The sequence below is a fragment of the Lacerta agilis genome, chromosome 13 (assembly GCF_009819535.1).
Source record: "Lacerta agilis isolate rLacAgi1 chromosome 13, rLacAgi1.pri, whole genome shotgun sequence".
Taxonomy (NCBI): domain Eukaryota; kingdom Metazoa; phylum Chordata; class Lepidosauria; order Squamata; family Lacertidae; genus Lacerta; species Lacerta agilis.
Genome location: NC_046324.1, coordinates 5531933 through 5556146, shown reverse-complemented (window position 1 = coordinate 5556146; position 24214 = coordinate 5531933). Strand labels below are relative to the sequence as shown.

Sequence of the window (24214 nt, the reverse complement as noted above, 5' to 3'; positions counted from 1 at the left end):
AGATTTAAATCTGAGTCCCAGGAAGGTTTTAAATGTTGTTAAAAGGTGCCTAGAGTTGAAACTTTTTGCAAGACTTTAGAGAGCCTTTGTATGATTTTCAAGTCCCCTCCCCACAAAAAAAAACCCAGCAGCAGTGGGGAACACACATGAACACACACCACTCTCTCTTGCCATTTCCCTGTAGCCATTTTTTCAGAATAAGCACTACATGATGCTTTAAGCTTACTTTGGTTCCTGGAGGCAATCCCTCTAACTGAACAGGTTTTTTAAATGTCCGGTGATGCTGAGATTTGTGGTCCATTTTTTCTTTGCATGTCAAGAACTGGAGTCTACACTTGGTACAGCGATGTACTCCCTTTTTCTTTTTTTAAAAAAAGAAAAATTATTTAAGCCAAAACATACTGATGAAATGGATAATAGAAGCTTAACATTCCAGGAGGTTTCAAAAACATAAACAGTGCAAAAGTGATGAGCAGTAGCTGCAAGCAATAAAGGACTAACTGTATTCAGTATCAAAAAACCCTGTTCTAAGTTATTGATAGAAAATAATCACAAACAATTCACATTCATTACACACCATCACATAAGGTTTATCAAATGTGATGTTAAGTACACTTGTTCCACTGGTGAAATGTTTGCACCAGGGGAACCTTGCTGCCCCAAAGAAGGCACAAAGTTACCAGCAATGCACTGCATAGTGAGTTTCTACTAGCACAACTGTTGAACTGGATTCCTGTTAGGCAAAATTAAAACTCAAAATCACACTAGCAGACACAGAATGTTGGATACAGCATACAGTTTCCAGCTCCTTAAACCAAACCTTTGCAAGAAAACAGTATGGGTTAAGACACCATCCATTCCTACTAGCAAACATTTCTTCCAAGTTCCGTCTGCCACCATCTCACCTTGAAAACATTTTTTTATTAAAAAAAAAAAACCTTTGTATTAGCCATATTCAACTTTAAATTGACAACTGGAACTTTGTAAACATAGCTGAACTTTTCTCAAGTATGCTAATGGTCAGCAAATGTTCATTGTGGAAAAGGCGCTAAGCTCTATTGTTACCATAACTTATAGAAGACCAGGGCTTTTGGGGGGAGGGGAGTTAACAATTTAGTTGCTTCTGCAGAGACATCTTGCATCCCTCTAGCCTAGAGCTTATACTCCAAAGATAATCAAGTATTTTTACCTGGTGTCTCAGGAAATGATGCATATATGGTGCCCCAACTTTAATCACTTTGAGGCAAAATGGGCACAGCAGGCTCTTTGTATTTTCATGAACAGCTCGAAAGTGTTTTTCCACATCTGAATATGCTGATGATCTGTAATTGCACACCTAGAATGGAAAAAGAGATGGACTGCCTTGAAGCAACATTCTTTAGAAACAAGTCTTTGACATACACCCATGCCCAAGGGGGAGGACGCTTTGAGGTACCTGGCAGACGTAGGGCATCTCCCCAGGCTTGTGATTGTCCTTCATGTGCTGCAAAAGAACTTGCTCGGTTTCAAAAGATAGTTCACATATTTTGCATAGAGCTAGAAAAGAGCAGAAACAAGAGGTGAATTTTTCCCCTTAATCAGACAAAGTGGATGGTGCCTATTAATCCAAGGACAGCTCTCAAGTCTTCTGGCAGTCTAATTTTTTAATCATGCTGTGGCAAAAATATTTGCCTATTACTTTTCTCCCAATGAAAAGTAGAAACGCTTTTAAGCTGCAAAAGTCAAAAATTTCTAACCATAATATCCCATATCTCTTTGGGCTGCTGCACGCCCATGCCCCAACTAGGGCAGAGTGCATGTGCCCCCGCTATGACAAAATAGCACAGCTGCCGTCTAGACCAGGGGTTGTCAACCTGCTCCCTACCGCCCACTAGTGGGCGCTTCAGGATTCTAGGTGGGCGGTAGGGGGTTCTATGGCACAAGCTGAATCCTCCTCCCATCGAGCACTGAAGGGTGGTAAGGAAATTTTTACCATCAAGAAAGATGCATTAGTGGGCGGTAGGTATAAAAAGGTTGACTACCGCTGATCTAGACCGATGGCTGCTGTACAAGACACAGCATCTGAAAAACTTACTCGATGACTCATGAGGGGTATGGCTGCTTTCGATGTGGCACTGGAGTTGGAAGGGTGTTGGAAACTGACGGTAGCAGTGCTGACAGGTGGTGTGACTTTCCCAACTCTCACTATTCTGTTTTTCCAGCTCCAAGTGATGCTTCATGTGGTTCATAAACCTGGGAGTGACACAAAGAACAGCTCAATAGACTACATTAAAAAAAAAACCCATTAATGAATAAACTGGACAGGAGCTAAAGACACTGCCATAAACACATATTTAGCATATTATGTTTTTTAAAATGCCCTTTAATGGACTGCAGTGCCTTCCTCTGTGCAAGCTCCTCAAACACGTGGAAGGAAATAGAGGGAAATAGAAAAAACAGTAACCTAAAATACGCTGCTATCACTATTTATCATTTCAAGCAGATTAGTGCAAGTGGGATCTCAAAGATTATAAATGAAAAATAGGGCAGCTTCTCCCGAGAAACACTGTCACTCCCCCATTCCCAGGGATTACATTTCTCTCTTATGAAAGGACTCCCAAAGATCAACTCTCAATCTCTAGTATGATCTTCAGACTGTTCTGAGTGCAGCATTAGGAAAACACCATTTTGTGAAAGAATGTAAAATCAGCTTTGCACAAAAAACCAAAAACGAAGGTGAAAAACACTACCTATAGATGTCTTACAGTGACACTGTGAGCTACACACTGGCCAACCCTGGGCCCAAAGTTTTTATCACACATACATTTTTCAGAATATAAAAATACCTGATATTGCTTTTGAGAAGCTTCATGCAGCTGGCACACTTGAAGGTCGTATGTGTCTTCTGTTCCTGACGCACCTGCTGGATATTACCCTCATGTTTGCCATAATAAAAGTCATTAACTAACATGATCAGTTTTCCTGTTTCAGTTTCAGCCATTTTAGTTGATGTCCCTGAACCGGCTGTTTGGGTTATTCCCAGAAAGGTATGTGCCATATCTGGACAGCAATACTGAAAGAGAAGCAAGTTAAAGAACAACTAAACCATTTTCTCTTTTAAAGAAAATAACTGAAGTATAGCCTAGAACCTAACAAAAATATGTTTGTAAATCCTCCCCTCCCAGGTAAGTTGCATGTATGTAAGTGGGGCCAGAAGTTTTAACACATTCTGGTCCACGGGGTCACAAAGAGTCAGACACAACTAAACGACTAAACAACAACAACAACAACAACAACAACAACAACAACAACAGCAACAAAGCAAGGGCCACAGATTTCAGATAACTTCTAAGGAAACACTCCTAGAATTGTGACGGTTTTGTAACTTGAGATCAAGGGTACTTAATTCCACCCAAATGTGATTAGCATAAATACTGATGGGAGTACCCAATTCCATAAACAATCTGTTATAAAAAATGCATCTTTAGCTTACTATGCATTACATAACAGTGGCACCAGCTTTGACTTCTATGGGATGTACATATAAGGAAGCAATGAAAAGAATCAAAAGCAACAAGAGAGAAAATTTATTATCTCTTCATAATATATTTATAATGAAGCTGGAATGGTTTCAAGGGAAGGGGCTACTAAATAACAGATCCAAACTGTATAGAATTCTGCACATTTACACAATAAATCCCAGGCTTCTTTTTAAGTCTGTACTAACAGGGCTAATACTAGTCCGTTTAATTTAATATGTATTTTCTCTAAGAGTTACAATATCCTTAATAACATACATAGAAACAAACATAGCAAACAGAAAATGCTATAGTTGAACATTCTGCCATTTAAAGTGCTCTTCACACAGGGAAAACCACAAGCAGCCATAAAAATTAACATGCAAAACGAAGTTAGTTTTTAAAAGCAAAAATCATGATTCTCACAAAGGGCAACGGTTGGCCTCTGTGAAAACAGAGTTCTTGGCTAGATGGGCCTTTGGCACGACTCAGCAGCCAGGCCCTTCTTCCATTCTTATTTATCATCTTGACAGCCATGCATGAAATTTGCTTTTGAAAGTGGATAATGTTCAAAGCACCACAGAACAGCAACTAGCTAGAAACATTACATAAGTATAATTAACTTGAAGTTCTATCATCTTTAAAACATATTAATACTCAATGCCACATCTATAATTTCATTTTGTTCCCCTTCCCCTGCCAAAACAGGTCCTTACCTTTATGTGATTTTTTAATGGCTCCAAAAGATTGAAATGAATATTACACTTTGGACATGCTTGTGGAAAAGGTGCTCCATTTTTAACATTGCTCGATGCAATACCTATAAAAAGGAAAAGTACACCCTGTCACTTAATTATCACTTCTGACCACTTTCTTCAAATTTACAAACTTATGATGTACTGCTTGAGTAACTATGACAAACATACAGAGTTCACCAACAAAAGCAGATAAGTAAGACATATAACCAGTAACATTATAATTTATTCTTTTTTAAAAAAACAAACAAACAGCACCTCATCTCTTTGTGTGCATATTCCTCAAAAGGCAACACGTAAGTCATTTGCTAGCTTGCCTGTAACAAGCAAAACATTTCCCTAAGTGGCACAACTACTGTAGTTTTAGTAAACGGGAAAAAATCTTGTGTTGTAGGCTGTCAATGTGTTATCACTAATTAATGTAGATATGCAAAAGTGAACTAATTACTTTTTGGACTTATATTTATGCTTGACCTGCTGCATCAAGAGCTCTTAGGTGAAACACAGCAATGCTTACATCCATGGGCATTTTAATAGGGTGATAATTTTGAGAGAATAATTGCACTCTACATGCTATCAAAATCAGTTGCTATGTTCCAGGGTGTAGTGCAGTGGTTCCTACAATTTTTGGGGGGGGCACCCCCATCCCCTTTAGTTCCACAAACTCATTTGATATAGACTGATCTGGAGTTCCCAGTGTGACACCATGTCAACCTCATACAGTTCCTTGATGCACGTCCAGGCCCTGGGCCCTCCCATTTTTAATGATTTTTTCAGAGTTGCTTTTTCAACTGAGGATGGTGCTGAAGTGACTGCAAAGTGACTTACAGGCCACCAGCAACCCCTTCCCACAAATAAGTTTCAAAAGTACAGTCATACCTCGGGTTGCAAACACGATCCGTGCAGGAGGCACGTTCACAACCCAGTGTTCGCAGCCTGAAGCGCTGCGCCTGCGCACACGCGTGACGCAATTTGGCACTTCTGCGCATGCGCGTGACGTCATTTTGTGCTTCTGCGCATGCACCGAAACCTGGAAGTAACCCGTTCCGGTACTTCCGGGTTCGGCGCGGTCTGCAACCCGAAAACACACAACCCACAGTGTTCGCAACCCGAGGTATGACTGTAGCTTATTTTAATGCTCCCATTTGTGTTTCAGGGAGTGGTCACCGAGATCTGCTTACCACTGGGTCCTCTGCGAGAGCTCAGGGTGTGCACCTCCACCCCAGCTGCCCAGTCCACTGGGGGGTGCAACACTTGTCCCACCCTGGGTGCTAGAAACCCATGCTACGCCACTGGATCCCCAGTTGGGGTGCCCTCTCTGTGGAATCCTTCCACCTTTGCCTGGGGCAAGGGAGTGGTACCTGCCTGTCTCTGGCTTCCTAGGTCCAATGCCCCAGGTTTCTACACCTACATGTTCTCTCATTGTTCTACAAAGTTAATCTTACATTTCTAAACAGTCACTCTTTGCACCAAAAATTGTGGAATTCTTCTTGGACTGGGATAGTTGCTGCACCAATGCACCGCGTAATGACGCTCAATTTTTCCTGTAAAGACCATCTGTTCTGTTTTTAAAAAACATTTCTGATATCTCTCTTCATGAAAATGCTGTAACAGCTGGGACAATAAGACGCTTCCCTACCTTTCTGAAGCAATGATGTATCATTTGGAGATATAATTGAAAGTGAATCACTTCCAGAAACTGCCTCATCAGCCTTGGCCTTTTTTGCATTAATACTGTGAGCTTCAGAAGTTGAAGGACGCTTGGACAGGCCTACAAATAGTTTTGAAAATTAAGTAAGTATTCATTTTAATATACTATTGCTAAAACCAACCCAAACAAGCCTTGACTTGCTTTCTTCTCCAATACTCTTAATTCCAGCTGCTTCAAGCTGCAGAGTCCTTCAAGGTATGGTAGAATTAGGAGGATCACTGACTTTGTGGAGGAGTCAAAGTCCTCTAACCTTGACTAACTTATCTTAGAGCAGGAAATCAGCATCCCAGAAATGAGTACAATCGTCAACAAAAAGGCACAACCCATAAAACCATATTTTGCAAGGTCACTGTGAGCAGAGTTATCAAGTCATAACAACTGTGCAAAATGTTATTTGTTTGAATTAATTAAATTTGATTGTTTTATTAGCTTTAGGACACACATGCCATTCAGCATCAGTAAATGTATCAAGAGTTTATTCAAGACAGAAGCATGTAATTTGATAAACTGTTATTTTTACTGAGCAGGCACTAACGGATGATTTAAAAGATCACAATGCAATGCAAGAGAACAAGGAAAGGAGGAAACAGGGCTTCAAGAACATTGATCCAAAGCTGTTTAGGAATTTAAAAGTGAAAACCAGCATCTTGAATCATAACCAGTTCACATGCTGGTTCACTGACATGTGCTCCATCCACTACCCCACTGTGAGAGAGCCTGCTACATTCAACTCTAGTTGAAGTTTCTGACTAGTCCAAGACTGTCCAAGGCAAAGGGCATTGCAAGGTTTTGGAGGCTATCAGCAGGTGAAAGTCTGCTGGGGTCTGAGCTTTACAAAGAGAGATGCACTTTTCCCACCAGACAAAAGTTGCTGAAGCTGCTCCTACCCAGAGGCGGAGCAACCTGCTCCGGTACCCAGAGTGGCGCTCGTCCAAGGTGCTGCTAATCAGGTGTCGGCTTTTTGTCAAACACCTCTTTGGAATGGCACCTGGAGCAAACCGCCCCACCCCCACCCCGGAACGCCCCTGCTCCTACCCACTGTAGCAATCCAGTAACAAATTCAGGAGCTCCTCATGCTTTCAATAAGGCCCAGAAGGGCTGAATCTAGTTAATCCAGTAACCATGATTACTTTGGCCTCCACCAGTAGGCCCATATCAGCCATGTCTAGAATTCAAAGCAGTACTGAGGTTGCAGGAGCCTGCCTTGTTGTTGTTGTTGTTAAATTTATATACCACCCTTTGTCTGAGTTTCATAGGGTCGTTTACAGTAAAAAATACAAAATACACAACAAAATAACAAACTAAACAAAAAACCCTATAGCTTAAAAGGCCGCAGACTGCTTACCGTATTTTTCGCTCCATAGGGCACACTGGACCATAGGGCGCACCTCGTTTTTAGAGGAGGAAACAAGAAAAAAAATATTTTTCTGGTTTTCCTCCTCTAAAAGCCCTGGGGTTTTTTAGGATCAGCTCAAATTTGTAAAGCTTTTTTGCAAAGGGAAAAACCCTGTTTTTTTGAGGATCAGCTCAAAGTTTTGCAGCTTTTTTTGCAAAGGGAAAAGCCCTGTTTTTTTGAGGATCAGCTCAGATTTGTGCAGCTTTTTTGCAAAGGGGGAAAAGCAAAGAGGAAAAGCCCCGTTTTAATGGGATTCAACTCACATTTCTACAGCTTCTTAAGGGAGCAGTTTCTACAGTTTCCAGACAAATAATCTAATCAGCCAGTCACATGTCGCTGGGGAAACAACCTCCCTCTGCAGCACATTCAACAATGGAGGCCTGGGCAAGGGGGCGGGGCTGAAAGGGAGCCGGGACTCTTATCTCTCTCCCAATCTCTTGCTGATCAGCTGCTGAGCGGGGTCCTTTCAACACCCCTTTTTCTCTTTGTAAAATAAAAAGCACGATCCTCTTTTGGCTCCTGGGCAATTTGGCTCCAGGGACCACCATTCGCTCCATAAGACGCACAGATATTTCCCCTTACATTTTAGGAGGGAAAAAGTGCGTCTTATGGAGCAAAAAATACGGTAATTAGCCAACGGCCTGGGCGAAGAGGAATGTTTTTGCCTGGTGCCTAAAAATATGTAATGAAGGTGCCAGGTGAGCCTTCACAAACGGGGAGCTGCTTTAGAAAAGACTTTATTGTGTTGTTGCTCCCCAGACCTCCCATAGAGCAGGTACACAAAGAAGGGCCTCAGATGCAGTGTTAGAAACTCAGATATACAATCTAATTGCCAAATGGCACCTTAAACCGGTGCCAATGCAGAATGACCAGCAAGGGTATCCTTAAAAGATCTTAAAATATCAGCTGGGTCTGTACCAGGGCAGGGCAGAGTTCTGCTAGATCCCAAGTTGTTTACAACTTTAAATGTTTGCAATAAAACCTTCAACTTGGCTTAGTAGCTACTAGGTGCCCATTTCAGATTTTTCACGCTGGTGTAATATGCGAAAACCTGGAGGTCTCACTGAGCGGCTGCATTTTGCACTTGCTGTAGTTTCCAAATCAGGCACAAAAGTAGCCCTACATAGAGTGCTTCTACAGTAGTCTAATTGTGATGTTACTAATGCATAGACCACCGCAGTAAAGCTATCACTATCTAGCAGAGACTAATTAGTTCACCAAGTCATCTCGGCCTCTAGTGGAAGCAATGGCTCCAGGAGCATTCCCAAAGGATGCACCTGCTCCTTCAAAGAGTGCAACTCCATCCAAAGCAGGTATATAACTTAATGCCTGGACCTGGGAACCGCCCTTCCATATGGGCTTCACCTTATTAGATCCAGCTGCAGCCCCTGGATCTGCCCTCATCCAACCCATGCACAGCTTCTCCTGATTCAGAAGTTCTAGAGAAATGGAACTGAACATAATGAACATAATGGTGACATCTTCTCCCAAATGCCTGCCCCCAGCGGCTTTATATAGCTATTAAACTGCACTGTGGACAAAATTGTGCCCTGCAGCACCACACAAATCAACTGCCAAGGGGCAAGGACACAGTCACCCAATACTACTCTCTGGAACCAACCCTGTAGGAGTGAAACCACCATAAAACGGCTCCTAACACATGGAGACAGTCCAGGAGGATGTCACCGTAAACTCAAGGATCCCAAAAGCCACTCAGTGATGCAGAAGATTCCACAAGGTTGAACTCTCACTGTTCCTCTTCCAAAGAAAATCATCCATCAAGACAGCCAAGGTTGATTCTGTCTCAAAACAAGGCATGAACCCAGACTGGTGACCAGGAGGTAGTTAGAATAAACCTCTGGGTCCAGGATGGTTTTTTCCCCCAGGACTGGATGCACCACCACCACCTTCAAGGTTTTCCCTAAGTAATTTGTATTCAGAAGTATGCTGTCTCTAATTCTGAAGGTGAAATATAGCCATTATTACAACGAACTTACATGGCTGAATGCTCCTCCACAAATAAAAAATAAATAAATTATCAGCTTGTAGAAAACTGGCCACTTAGGAAGTCTGGTTCTAATCTGGCCGTCCCCAAAGTCCCCTCCCCCTTCATATGGAAGAGTCATCAGTTATGAGAAGTCTGCAGGGGGAGTTTTGCAAGGTTTAGCATCTCAGCTGGAACTAGGCAAGCAGCAGGCAAGTATAATTAAGTAACTTAGAATACTTAATTAGTAGCACGCTAGCAAAGAAATAAATACTCACATGTTACTGCATATATACATGGTGCTGGGAAATAAATAAATACATAGAATCACACCTGGAAATGGGAGGAGAGTCCTTGTGGCTCATGAGGAGAGCCTCCCCGGAGCCAGAGGAGGACGTCAGTGAAGGCAGATGAAGCCCTCAAAAGACCTAAGGTGCAACGGGCCTTTGTTCAGGCTGCTCAGCTTCCCTGTCTAACAGCTGATGTGTGGCAAAGCGCAGCAGCTGCCACCCACCACTTTCCCAAGGGTCCTCTCACTGGCTCCAGAGCTTCAACTCTAATTGAAGAGAGAGTTGTATGGAAAAGGAGCTGTAGAGCCGGGGGAAATAGGCATTTAGAGGCTTTTTAGAGGGTGCTCCCCAATTTACGCAATTTCATTTATGTGTGTGGGCGCCCGGAAAATAACCTCCGTGTAAGGGGACGGGACGGACTGCAAAGCTAGTCTGCACATGCTAGAAGAAATTCAACCAAGAATTCAAAGGAAGTCTAAAATAAAGATGCCTTATGTTCAAAAACCTTGCAGATAATGCATATCAGAAGATAAGCAACGCCATCATCAAAACACCTTTTAAGAATACAGTCAGGTGCCAGAATAAGGATTTTGATGTCTGTTTTTATATTAGTTATACTTATGGAGGCTCAAGCAATCCTCTTTACTTCGAGGATCATTATAACTATGTCCAATAACCCTTAATTTATCATTATGAACCCAGTGCACCAAATGTATGCATAATTTAAAAGGTGCCTGTCCTCTCCCCCCAAAAAACAGGAAAACACATTTTATTGGTTGTTTTGGCAATGCTTCTTTTTTCTTTTTATTATAGATTTGCTTTTAATGATATGAATAATAAACTTTGAAAATATACTAGTCATACCTGTTGTAGTCACTGCAGATCCACTCTGGCACTGCATTACTCCTGAATTTTGCCTTAAACCAAAAGCTACAAGCGAAGGATTATTCGGTATAACCTGCGAAGAATTTGTTAATTAGCACAGCTGTAATATTCCAATTAGTAATCTCTTTTTGGGTTATCTTTTCAAAAACAACACTGAATGCTACCTTCATAAGCATAAATTCAGTAGGGTTTTAAAAATAATCCAAAGTAATTAGGAATGTTTGTGTTTGATTGGTAAATCAACCAAATCCAAATCCAAATCTAACTAAATATGTCACCCAATTTCTGCAAGGAAATATTTTCCTTTCTGTGAAAGTCTGTACAAGTCACAGCTTGCATTCTAAGATTCAGTCAGAAACTTGCCTTGCCCTTCATTCTTATATCCTGATGCATTATTGCCCTGGATCTCTGTTCAATCATCAATGAAACCCAAGAAACACGTTACAGGATAGGGAAAGATCATTCCGTACCAGTGACTTGGGAGCTGGAGTCCCAGTAAGGGATAGCCCAGTTGGTAAAGCATGAAACTCTTAATCTCAGGGTTGTGGGTTTGAGCCCCACAATAGCAAAAGATTCCTGCATTGCAGGGGGTTGGGCTGGATGACCCTCAAGGTCCCTTCCAATGCTACAATTCTATTATTCTTTTCTTAGTGGTCACAGGCATCGAAATCCAGCTCTGCCATAGGAGTTCTTAACTAGCCCAAGTGAAACTTGTTACAACATTGGCAGGAAGCACCAGCCATTTAAGTAACGGGTTGCAGTTAAAAAGTAGTGTTTCAATGCAAAACAAGTACAACAAGCCACCACCTTCATGACAGTAGATACTTTACCATTCAGGTACATCTTTTCTGTAGTCCTCATCTCAAATGGATTGCTCCCAACACTGATCCCTGGCTCTCTACTGTTGACTCTGCTTTTCAGCTATCAATTCCAGCCCTCCCGCTTGGAATAGCCACAGCAACTCACTTCATTTTACAGCTTGGCAGCAAGCACAACTTAGCAATGTACAAACCATAGAATAATATACTGATCCTACAATATTTTCAGTGGGTTGTTCTTCTTTCTATGAGTTAAGATGCTTAACATTACACCTTCAGTTGGGGTGGGAAACCTGTAGCCCGCCAAATGTTCTTGAACTCTAACTCCCATTATCCCTCACCATCTGCCATGCTGACAGGGGAAAATGGGAGCTGGAGTTTGAAAAATGAAAGGCCACAGGTTCTCCATCCCTATCTTAAATGGACTGCTAACTGTAATTAGCAACCTAAATACATTACTGCTTCAGGAAACATGAGAAGCTGACAGTGATTGCCAATGGCTCTTCAGGTGTCAGACAGAGGTCTCCCCCAACCCTTCATATTGGATTTGAGGATGGTATACAACAAAAAAGAAGTACAGCCGTACCTTGGAAGTCGAACGGAATCCATTCCAGAAGTCCGTTTGACTTCCAAAACGTTCAGAAACCAAAGTGTGGCTTTTGATTGGCTGCAGGAAGCCCCTGCAGCCAATCGGAAGCCGCAGAAGCACCATTAGACATTCGGCTTCCAAAAATAGTTCACAAACTGGAACAGTCACTTCCCGGTATGCAGCATTCGGGAGCCAAAACATTCGAGAACTAAGCTGTTCAAAAACCAAAGTATAACTGTACAATAAAACACAGAACAAACGATAAACCTTGAAACAGACCAAAACCAACTCAGTTAAATCTGTTAAGCTGCCTGGGCTCAAAAGATCTTATTTCCAAGTAAGCATGCATAGAACCACAGTGAAATAGTTCAGTAAAGATGCAGTGGTTAAATTAATAATTTTTGCAAGCATTCCCACTGTCTTCAAACCTCTCCCCTGAGCAGCTTAGATTTCTTACAGGTATAGGGTGACCATAACTTCACCTCAGAGCTATTCCTCCACACAAACAGTTGAGCAAGAGTTAAGTGTTCAATTGTTAAGTCCGCATAAAAGGAATCCTCATTATCCTGGTTTCACTCCTTCTTGCCTTAGAACTCAAGGAAGATGCAAAATAGCCCACAGCCAGTGGCTAAAATGACATGCAGATCTCCCCATTTCTCACCAGTTCTGCTGGACCTTGCTGTTTCTACCAATCTACCTATAAAATGCTGGGAGCATGTCTTTGAAAGGAGGCAAACATTTAATCGGTCCTCACTAGCTCTGCAATTTAGGATCAGGGAGGAGTAAAGAATGTGCCATGGACTCTTGAAACTTTGGTTTCAGATAATGCATGCTCATGTCAGAGAAGGTATCATATTATAGGACATCTCCCTCCTATGCAAAAGAAAAAGGGAGGGGGGGAATGCCATCTGCAATTTTTATGAAATCTTGTAATGATTTGTTTGCTTTTAAATTGGCAGCCTGAGCAATTTAGTCAATTAAATGTTTTAATTAATTAAACATTGCAACTCTAAAATCTATAAAAGTCAAAGAGGAGGAATCTACAGTCCTCCAGAAGACTCTAATTCCCATCAGCCTCAGTCAGCATGACTAACTGTTAAGAGATGATAGGATACAGGTCATATGAATAGTCATGATTACTATTATAAGAACATTAAAGAATTTTGTTTTAAAAGTCATGAAGAGTTCAACTTTTTATCAGTTTGTTTTCCCAAATTACTCTTACTGAACATGCTAATTTTCAGGCAAAGCTATGCTGTGTCAGCAAAACCAAATGACTTTCAGAGCCTTTAATGAGTACTGTTATGCCAGCACTGTTCAGTTAAACAATAAAAGAAAATCCCCCCTTGAATAAAATAAAAGGGTCAATTCTCACCCGATTTAATGAAACTGGTTGTGCTGTTACTGTGGCCACTGGCCTGGATGGAGACTGAGCCATTACAGGTATGCCGAGGTTCCTTGCTAATGATTGAGTGGTGGCAGATCTATTGATGGGCTGAGATATTCCAGTGCTTGCCTTGGCTGCCTCCTGTAGTGATGAACACGCAGAAAGAGGTCTCTGCAAGACCTGAGAGGTTCCTGAAACATTACTGACCCTTGGCTGCGGCTGAACAGCTAGAGTACTAGTTATGGGTCTTGCTGCAGAGGGAAACCCTGGAGAAACAGCCACAGCACCTGCCACAAAGAATTATGAAATATATTAAACTCCACCACATTCAGAATATAAGGAGTTCAGTTTTACAAAGTCACCAGATTCAGCACATCAGAATACCTCTTTTTGGTGCACCATTCTGCATTCCAATCCGTGGTGAACTGGGGTTGACTCTGTTCAATATATCTGTTTAAAATTGAGAGTTGTTTAAGTCTGTTAATTAGTTCAACTAGAAAGTAAGGAGATGTAAAATATACTGGTGTGAACATATGGAAGAAAATGCAAACAAATCAAGCTACTCCTCACCATGAAGTTACAGCAATTCTAAAATAAGTACCCAAATGTATGGCAATCTTCACACAAGTAAAGCCAGCTGCTAAATTCCTTTCAAATACCCCCTAAGAATGAAGCAGGACAATCATAGCTATGTCCTCTTCAGTAAGCCTGTCTAATTAAAGTACAGTGGTACCTCTGGTTACAAACGTAACTCATTCCGGAGGTCCGTTCTTAACCTGAAACTGTTCTTAACCTGAGGTACCACTTTAGCTAATGAGGCCTGCCGCCACACTGCCGCCATGCAATTTCTGTTCTCATCCTGGGGCAAAGTTCTTAACCCGAGGTACTACTTCCAGGCTAGCAGAGTCTGTAACCCAAAGTGTTTGTAACCCAAGGTACCACTGTATCTTCATCTTGCAGTTCTTACCACACACATGTGCAACTATGCAGTTGGGTTTCCCAAAACATCTCCAACACTTGCTAAAAAATTAAAACTTGTATGAGCAAGTCATTCATTAAAATGGGATCCTAGGAGCTTGGATTGTGCTAGTTGTGTAAGCCTTTATCTCGTGTCAAAATAAGGGTGCAACTGCATACTAAATTAAAAGTAAATTATGTTGAAGTCAGAAATATGCACATGATCAGGTTCCAATCATCCACTGTGAGTTACATAGAAAAGCAAAATCATTCTGGTAGTTGTTCAGAAATCACTTATTTTGGGGCACCCTTCATTTATAACAAGTTGCCAGAAAACCTTCAACTGGAACAGAAGCATTCAATATAAGACATATCACTAAGAACAGTATTTTTCCAAAAATGTCACCTTACAGGTATTAGATGGTTTAGAGCTCAGGATCTCCCCGACAAATATGGGTTCATCGTCGTCTTCATCATCCAGAACAATTGGTTTCACTTTCTGTTGCCATGGCTCAAGCTCTTCCTCTTCACATTCCATAAAGAGCTCTGCCATCGTGGCACTAGATAACAAATAATAGTTTTGTGTAAAACACTAAGAGGTTTTATGTCAGGCATCCCCAAACTTCGGCCCTCCAGGTGTTTTGGACTACAATTCCCATCATCCCTGACCACTGGTCCTGTTAGCTAGGGATCATGGGAGTTGTAGGCCAAAACATCTGGAGGGCCGCAGTTTGGGGATGCCTGTTTTATGTAAACCACTTGGAGGTTCTAATGATTAAGAGGTATATAAACCATGTAGAATAAAACAAAACAAAACATATTAATAAACAAATACAAAAATAATTAAGCAGATTAAAAACCACCAGATTAAGCATATGTCTCTTGAGGGCACGTGCAACTCCATCTAGAACAGGCAATCTGCCCAATTCCCAGAAGCAGGAACTAGCCACCCACATGGCCTCTGTAATGTCAAAATTCCCCCTCAGCTTACTAGCCCTCATCCAGCCAACCACTGAATCCAGGCACCAGTGCAGGGTTTGCATAGTCACACCCAACTCAGATTTAAGAGAGAAATAGAGATGGGCCTATTGATGCAAATAAATGGCACCACACTCCCAATCTCCTAATGACGCTCCAACCACATTCATATATATGTCGAACAGCTCTGGGGTCAAAATGATACCTGACCATGTCATTGCCGAGGAGGCAGGTTCAGTCGTTGTTTGAAAACTATCCCTGCCTCCAGGTCTGGTCCTGACCGGACGGATACTGGAATCAGCAAGGGATACCCACATGATCTGAAGGTGCTGCTGTGCAATGCCAGGTCAATGATGAATAAGACCTGATTGTGGATGGAGGACTTGACCTGGCATGTGTAACAGAGACTTGGTTGGATGAAGCAGATGGGTCTGTCCTTGCCGCTGCTTGTCCACCAGGTTTCTCTTACGCAAAGCAACCCAGCCTTGTGGGTGGGGAGAGGGGGTTGCAGTGATTTTTAGGAAGTCATTAATTTGCACCAGGTGTCCTGTTGGGAAGACCCAGTTCTCTGAGTGCATGTTCTGGAAGTTGGGCAATAGGGGCAGTACAGGATTCCTCTTGGTGTACTGAGCTCCTCACTGCACCAAGGATTCCCTGCCCAAGCTGCTTCAGGTCATGGCAGATGTTCTCCTGGAGACACCTAATTTGGTTGTCCTAGAGGATTTTAACATCCATGCCGACATGACCTTACAAGGGGCCGCTCGGGACTTCGTGGAAAGCATGGCCTCCATGGGGCTGTCCCTGAATAAGTCTGACCCAACTCATAGCCGAGGACATGCCTTAGACCTGGTATTCACCTCTATGGATGCTGGTGATCTGACATTAAATAAAAGCGAAACTAAAGAAGTGCCATGGTCAGATCACTCTACCTGGTGCAACTGGACTTCTCCGCGACCCTTCCCCACTGCAGGGAGGTGGGACCGATTTGGATGGTTCGCCCCTGCCATTTAATGGATACAAATGGTTTCCAGAGAGTGGTAGGGGATGCTTTATCCCATGTTGATGGTCTTTCAGCTGATTCCCTGGTGATCCGCTGGAATGTGGAATTAACCAGGGCTATTAACTGCTTGGCTCCAAAGCGCCCTCTCCGATTGATGGAGCCCGGACAGCCCCGTGGTTTTCCAAGGATCTGAGGGCAGTTAAACAATCGCTGAGATGGCTAGAGCGCCGGAGGCAGGTAACTCATTCTGAAGCTGACCGGACACAGGTTAGAACTCAATGTTGAGCCTACCAAGTGGCGGTAGCAATGGCAAAGAAGACGTCTTCACCGCCTCTATTGCATCTGCAGAAAACAGCAGGTGACTTTTTCAGGTGGTTCGCAATCTAGCAGAACCACCTTCGTCATCGGGACCTGGTAGGGACCCCAAGATCTCCTGCAATGCTTTTGCAAAGTTTTTTGTAGATAAAGTCGCTCAGATTCGGGAAGAGGTAGACTCCACCATGGGAGCAGGGCCGGGACGGGAGAATGCTAGAGTCCTGTCTAGTCAAGTTGCGTGGGATCAATTCCAATTTGTTACCTCCAAGAATGTGGACAGGCTGCTTGGACAAGTGAAACCAACCACCTGTCTCCTTGATCCTTGGCCATCCTGGCTTATAAAAGCTAGCCAGGAAGGGCTGGGCGTTGGGCTTTGCGGGGTGGTGAATGCTTTTCTTTGTGAGGGAGCCTTCCCAGACCCGCTGAAAGAGGCGGTTATTAAACCGCTTCTTAAAAAACCATCTTTAGATGCAGCCAATATGGCTATCGCCCAGTCTCAAATCTTCCATTCTTGGGCAAGGTGATTGAGCAAGTGGTTGTTGAACAACTTCAGGCACGCCTGGAAGAAGCGGACCATTTTGATCCCTTCCAGTCGGGATTCAGGCCTCATCATGGGACTGAAACTGCCTTGGTCGCACTGGTCATTGATCTCTGGCGGGCTAGGGACAAAGGTGAGCGCTGTTTCCTAGTTCTGCTGGATCTCTCAGCGGCTTTTGACACAATCAACCATAACATCCTTCTGGACCGTCTAGAGGGGTTGGGAGCTGGGGGCACTGTTATACAGTGGTTCCGCTCCTTCCTCCTGGGCCGTGTTCAGAAAGTGGTGGTGGAGGATGAGTGCTCAGACGCCTGGGCTCTCACTTGTGGTGTGCCTCGGGGTTCTGTCCTCTCCCCCATGCTTTTCAACATCTACATGCAGCCGCTGGGAGAGATCATCAGGGGGTTTGGGCTGGGTGTTCATCAGTATGCAGATGATACCCGGCTCTATCTCTCTTTTAAATCAGAACCAGTGAAGGCGATGAAGGTCCTGTGTGAGTGTCTGGAGGTGGTTGGAGGATGGATGGCAGCTAACAGATTGAGGTTGAATCCTGGCAAGACAGAAGTACTGTTTTGGGGGGACAGGAGGCAGGCAGGTGTAGAGGACTCCCTAGTTCTGAATAGGGTAACTGTGCCCCTGAAGGACAAGGTGCGCAGCCTGGGAGTAATTTTGGACTCACAGCTGTCCATGGAGGCGCAGGTTAATTCTGTGTCCAGGACAGCTGTCTACCAGCTCCATCTGGTACGCAGGCTGAGACCCTACCTGCCCGCGGACTGTCTCGCCAGAGTGGTGCATGCTCTAGTTATCTCTCGCTTGGAGTACTGCAAATGCGCTTTATGTGGGGCTACCTTTAAGGTAACCTGGAAACTACAACTAATCCAGAATGCAGCAGCTAGACTGGTGACTGGGAGCAGCTGCCGAGACCACGTAACACCAGTCTTGAAAGACCTACATTGGCTCCCAGTACGTTTCTGAGCACAATTCATTTTTTTTTATAAAGAATTTATTGGCATTTTTCATAACAAAGAATACCATCACCTTCTGAGCACAATTCAAAGTGTTGGTGCTGACCTTTAAAGCCCTAAACGGCCTCAGTCCAGTATACCTGAAGGAGCGTCTCCACCCCCATCGTTCTACCCGGACACTGAGGTCCAGTACCGAGGGCCTTCTGCCGTTTCCCTCACTACGAGAAGCCAAGTTACAGGGAACCAGGCAGAGGGGCCTTCTCGGTAGTGGCACCCGCCCTGTGGAACACCCTCCCACCAGATGTCAAAGAGAAAAACAACTACCAGACTTTTAGAAGACATCTGAAGGCAGCCCTGTTTAGGGAAGCTTTTAATGTTTAATAGATTATTGTATTTTAGCATTCTGTTGGAAGCCGCCCAGAGTGGCTGGGGGAACCCAGCCAGATGGGCAGGGTATAAATAAATTATTATTATTATTATTATTATTATTATTATTATTATTATTATTATTAAGCATCTCACAGAGCAACTGCCAAGGAGATGAAGTGCAGCAACCCAATGCTACCCACTGAAACTGTCCTATAGGTAGCATTGGAACCAGTGCAACACCACTCCCAACCCAAAACCCAGTCTAGTAAGATACCGTAGTCAATGGTATCAAAAGCTACCACAAAATTTGAACAGAAGAGGGTTGCACACTTCCCGCCAAAAGATTATTCATTAGAGCAACCAAGGCTAACACAGATGAAACCAGGACTATTGAACTGCAATAGATCAAGGCAACCTGTTTCCTCCACCTGCTCAAATACCTTCCCAAGAAAGAGTGGATTTGTGACAGGATTGTGGTGATCATAAACCACTGCATCCAAAGTATTGTGTTTCTTTCCAGAAGCAGCCTTGCTATCTCCTCATTTCACAAGTTCTAGATTATCTCTGCCTCAGGTAACTAAGAGCAGGTTTATCACCAGAAATATTGACCAGGTCTCTACTGTAGAGCTTAAGGCTTAATAACTACATGCTGACAAGCCACACTTTGGAACATAGGAAGCTACCTTATACACAATCAGATTACTGGTCCATCTAAACTCTGTATTGTCTACACAGAGTGGCAACAGCTTTCCAGGGTTTCAGACACAGGACTTCTCTAACTACCGATTCCAGGGATTGAAACAGCTGAACACAAACCTTACACTCAACAAATGAGTGATGGTCCCTAGCAAAATACTCAGGTGGGCAGGGCTGCCAAGGCAGTTTGCATGCAGCAAAGAGAAGCATAAACAGAAAGGTAGTGAAATCTCTTTGTAGCAGAGGACCAGCAAACCTAAACAAGGCAGTCAGCTGAATTAAATTCTTCAACAGAAGTAAAATCAGAACATATTTAATAATTATTGTTACAAAAGTTGAGTGTCCCCCCCCCTCTCTCTGCCAAGCAGTGGCAAGAGCCCATGGGGTTCCAGGAACACACCCAGGATCTGTAATCCTTTGGAGAATTGAGATACAGCAGAGACTGTTGTAGCTTTAAGAAATATGGTTTATCCACCTATTTACACCTTCAGTCTGAATGGGGAAAGTCCAGATCTTACAAATGATCATTTCAAGTGGGGCTTGTCCACACAGCAGTGCAGCCCTGGAGTCCAAGGAATCTCCCCCAGCCAGCCTGTAGCCAGCCTGCCCACAGGCTGATCCCAGTATCTCTTCCTCCTCCTCCTTCCCAGAATATCTTGCTACCAGACTCCCTTTTCCTTTTCCTCAGTTACCGTGGCAACCTTCCTTACCCCAGTCTCTGTTCACATCTCAGGGCAAGAGGGAAGGGCAGTCATCTTGCATTGCCAATGGCCCTCAATTGTTTCTTAATGGCCGTAGCTTGGCCAGGTTCCTCTGCAGTTTGTATTTCTCCCTTCACATCCCAAATAATCAAAATCTTACTATTTATTAATTTCTAGGGTTTAGGGGGTGGGGTCCCACTCCCAAATCTATAACATTATTTTAGTAGCACCCAAGGCAGCCAATGGCAGTAATGATTTTAAATTACAATAATACAATTTTAAACGAAGTAACATTTTTATTGAAGGCAACAGTTACTTAATGAAAGCTTGAGATAAATAAAGCTGAGAACATCTGAAAACATAACTACAGTCAGGAATGAGGATCCCTAAATGAAACTGAAAAATTTTGTGATTTTCTCAAATTCATTATACCAGCAAGGTGGAAGTATCTTTTAAGGCAATAGCTGATGCGGTGGGATCAGTGCTCGGAAAACAGTCATCTAAAAAAGCAAACAGCCACCACCACCACAGCTGGCTCTGTTGGTCCACTGTAACAACATACCACCTTTGTTAGAACTCACAATACAGTGTAAAAATCTAAGAGTTACAGAACCCTTCTGCCTAGATTTTTTAAAATGAAAAAAAAATGTTTAGCTGAAATAACTGCACCGAGCTCCTCTCTACAACTTGCTAAAAATGGCAGTGGAGGAATCCTCAACGTTATGTTTAACATTGTGTGTAACATATTAGGACCTCAGGTTACGCAGGAAGCAAAGGAGCTCCTATTAAAAATATAAGAACCGGTAGTTACCTTTGTCTGTCCTTTTGCTAGCATGCAAAAGGCAAAGCAAAGTGCAACTGTTACATTAGAAATGTTAACATTCTTCTTAAACAATGTACAGTAATGTGGGGGGGAAATAATTTCCCCCCCTTCCAGTAGCACCTTAGAGACCAACTAAATTTGTTATGTGGACTCCTTTGCCTTTGGATCAAGTGTGCTGTGTGCATTTTTTTAAATGTAATTTTTTACCATACAAGCACAGTGCTGTATCTCTTACGAATGACGGGAGAGTTCCAATTAGTGCTAGAAAGCTGCCTTCAATGATCTGACTATGGAAGGTGTGACAGGCTACACTATTATTAAAAACTTACTGAGAGCCTTTCTTTAAACACACACACACTTTCAATATTCAGTCTGTTACAGTCACACAATAAAAGTAACCTAAGGCTGCAGTCCTGTTCACTAGGCCTCTCCAAATGCTTGTCTTTCAATGGATTGGACTACAGCTCCCGTCAGTCATTGCCAGTATGGCCAATGGTCAAGGATGATGGGAATTTTAGTCCAGCAGCATCTGTAGAGCCACATGTTCCCAGCCCCAAATAAAACAGCATTCCTGACTGAAAACAGCAGTGTGTTTTCAGATAGACTGAGATAGTTATGCCTGAACTGGACCAATTTTAAATGAAACAGTTCTGTTTTAGCAATAAAACAACACTTCCAATCAGTAACTTGAATGTCTCAAGACTGTAAGGTGTTTTGTTTGTATGTACAGTATGTGCTCAGTTTAACTTCAATTCCTTAGTTCTTGTGAGGGTGCCATCAGCAGACTCAATGTTTTGTTCATGTATCTTCAGATTTATGATGAAAATGGATTTCATACAGCTGGTAGTATATTAAAAGAAACAGGCTCCCTGCATTTTTTTTCGCAGAAGAGAAAGGTTATTCCAAGATTGTTTCTATAACAATCTTATGTTAATAGCTCAGGTTTTTTAAATATTGCCTTTAAAAAATTGGATTTCCTTTTATATTTATAACTAGTGTTGGTCATTTGTTATGCATGTTATAATTTTAAAGCTTTATTATGTTTCAATGATTTTAATGTATACGGACTTGGTTGTTTTACAATTTACCGGTTTATAAATATTCTTATAAATAAAATTAATTTTCAGAAGATCTTTGATTAAGCAACAAACAGAATGGAAGGATATGGGCATAATGCTTGTTCCACGTTTAATAAAGTCTAGTGTACAAGGCCATTTCCTCTTGTCACGCCCCACCTAGAGTACTGTGTCCAATTTTGGACATCACAGTTAAAGGATACTGACAAGTTAGAATGTGTGCAGAGGTGGGTGGCCAACAAGCTGAAGGGTATGGAAACCAAGCCTTATGAGGAATTGTTGAGGGACTTGCATATGTTTAGCACAGAGAAGACTGAGAGGTGATATGATAGCCATCTTCAAATATCTAAAGGACTGTCACATGAAAGATGAAGCAAGCTTTGTTTTCAGTTGCTGCAGAGGGTAGAACACACTCCAATGTATTCAAATTACAGGAGAGGAGATTCAAAACAAACATTAGGAACTGCCTGAGCTGTTTGACAGTGGAATAGACTAACTTGGAAGGTGGTGGGCTCTCCTTCGTCAGAGGTTCTTAAAACAGGTGGATGAGCATCTGCCAAAGATTCTTCAGCTGCGATTCCTGTGTTGCAGGGAGTTGGACAAGATGACACTGTGGGTCTCTTCCATCTGTACAAATATTTGATCCTATAAATCCTATTTAATGAACTGAGATGGCTACAAACTGTTGTCTACGCTGGGATCACCTTGAAGAAGTAGTGTTGAAAGTGTAGCAGCCCTGCACAGGTCATTCGGGGAGGGCTGAAAGCTTGGTTCCTGGCCTTTATTTTTTCCTCTTGTGAACTCACCACCACCACCCCTTTCCCGGGAAAGTCTGCTATGGAAAACAAGCACGTGTAACTAACCCACTTCCAACAGCGTATTATTCAACAAGAGCAGGCCTATTTTAACCCCTCCCCCTTCCCCATCAAACTAAGGCTCCCTGCTGCTTTTGCTACAGCGACTCAGCAAGCCTTTCTTCCAGTTCCTTCTGTGACAAGGTCTCCTGGAGTAGCCAGAACCGGTACATGGGCCAGGGGGGAGGGGGCTGCCACGGAGGAGGGGAAAGGCCCCGCGCGCAGAAAGCTAGCCGCTTAGCGTCCGCCGCTCCCTTCCAAGTACACCCAAATGCCCTTTGTGTGAAAGTGGTGCAGCCCCCCTGACATAGCTTGGGGCTGGGACCGAGATGCTACCGATGCTGCGCGGAGGGCCGCCGCCGCCTCTCCCCCCCGGGACTCCAGCCTTCTCTCAATCCCCAGAGAAGGAGCTTCCCGCCAAACCAGGCCCAGCCCTCGCCCACCTCCCCTCGCCGGCCGATGGGCCCCCGACGCCAGGCGAAACCCAGGCCCGTTCAGGCCTCACTCTGCACAGCCTCCCCGCAGGCAGACCGGCCCGCCGAGGAGGAGGAGACGGTAATGGCGAAGCTGGCCTGCCTAAGCCACGGGGTCACCGCCAGGCCGGGCTACCCTCCCAGCCAAGATGGCGGCGGCAGCAGCGGTCTCGTAGGCAACAATCCCTCCTGAGGGACCGCCGTGACGGAGAGCAGGCCCGGGCCGGGCGGGCGAGGGAGGGAAGGGGCTTACCGTGCTGCGCCTGAGGAAGGAGGAGGAGCGGGACGGACAGAGGGGAGGCGGCGCGGGGGCTGCCGGGAGGGTGGTGGAAAGAGCGGGGCAGGCCGAGCCTGTGGAGGCGCCGCGGCAGCAGCTACGACGACGACAGCAGCAGCGGCAGCAGCGCCGCCTCCAACTCCTCCTCCTCCTCCTCCTCCGCGGCCTCCTGGCGTCGGGCGCGCGAGGGGCGTGGCGTGAGGCCGCCGGGCCGCCCTCCGCTCCCCTCAGGGCGGCCGCAGTCCCTGGCGAGGGCGGAGGCAGCTCTAGGTACCAGCAGCTGAGAGAGGCGAGGAGGTTGGCCCTTCCTTCTTTCCCCCTCCGGATCCCGAATAACGCGAGAGGAAGGCGCCGTCGACGCAGCGCGGAGGGTTTTAGGCTGCGGAACTGGCCGCCACAAGACGGGGGCTGGGGGTCGAGTGGTGCCGGATTTACGTATAAGCTAAACAAGTTATAGTTTAGGGCCCCAGTCTCTTGGGGGACCCCGAAAAAAATTAAAGGGGAAAAAACTGGGTGTACATTTCGAAAATATAAGATTAAAAATAAAAACCTACATACAGCAACAGTGTTTTGTTTTGTGTTGTGTAGGCTCCTATGATGTAAGTAATGGGCCCCGTCTGCTGGCCTGCTCCCTAAAATATCATTGGTTTGCTCATTACTATATTAAACCACAGAGCCTAGGGCTTGCTGATCAGAAGGTCGGCAGTTTGAATTCCCGCGATGGGGTGAGCTCCTGTTGTTCGGTCCCTGCTCCTGCCCACCTAGCAGTTCAAAAGCACGTCAAAGTGCAAATAGATAAATAGGTACCGCTCCGGTAGGAAAGTAAATGGCGTTTCCGTGCGCTGCTCTGGTTTGCCAAAAGCAGCTTTGTCATGCTGGC

The 24214-nt window shown here is 44.0% G+C and overlaps 1 protein-coding gene across 2 annotated transcripts in view; it reads right to left on the bottom strand.

Moving 5' to 3' along the window:
- Window positions 1-23373, bottom strand: part of ZNF280D (zinc finger protein 280D) — a 36501-nt gene extending 13128 nt beyond the window's left edge. The window contains exons 1-12 of one of the 2 annotated variants that reach the window (XM_033168047.1): window positions 23311-23373; window positions 14681-14829; window positions 13697-13762; window positions 13301-13599; window positions 10498-10591; window positions 5892-6023; window positions 4214-4317; window positions 2826-3052; window positions 2075-2232; window positions 1436-1536; window positions 1190-1336; window positions 227-361 (exon numbers count right to left, since the gene is read on the bottom strand). In XM_033168047.1, the coding sequence (XP_033023938.1) occupies window positions 227-361; window positions 1190-1336; window positions 1436-1536; window positions 2075-2232; window positions 2826-3052; window positions 4214-4317; window positions 5892-6023; window positions 10498-10591; window positions 13301-13599; window positions 13697-13762; window positions 14681-14822 (1605 nt within the window). In that variant the 5' untranslated portion in view covers window positions 14823-14829; window positions 23311-23373. Of the gene's footprint in view, window positions 1-226; window positions 362-1189; window positions 1337-1435; window positions 1537-2074; window positions 2233-2825; window positions 3053-4213; window positions 4318-5891; window positions 6024-10497; window positions 10592-13300; window positions 13600-13696; window positions 13763-14675; window positions 14830-23310 lie in introns of those variants that run through there. The other variant, XM_033168046.1, reaches the window with a different exon arrangement.
- Window positions 23374-24214: the final 841 nt, after the last annotated feature.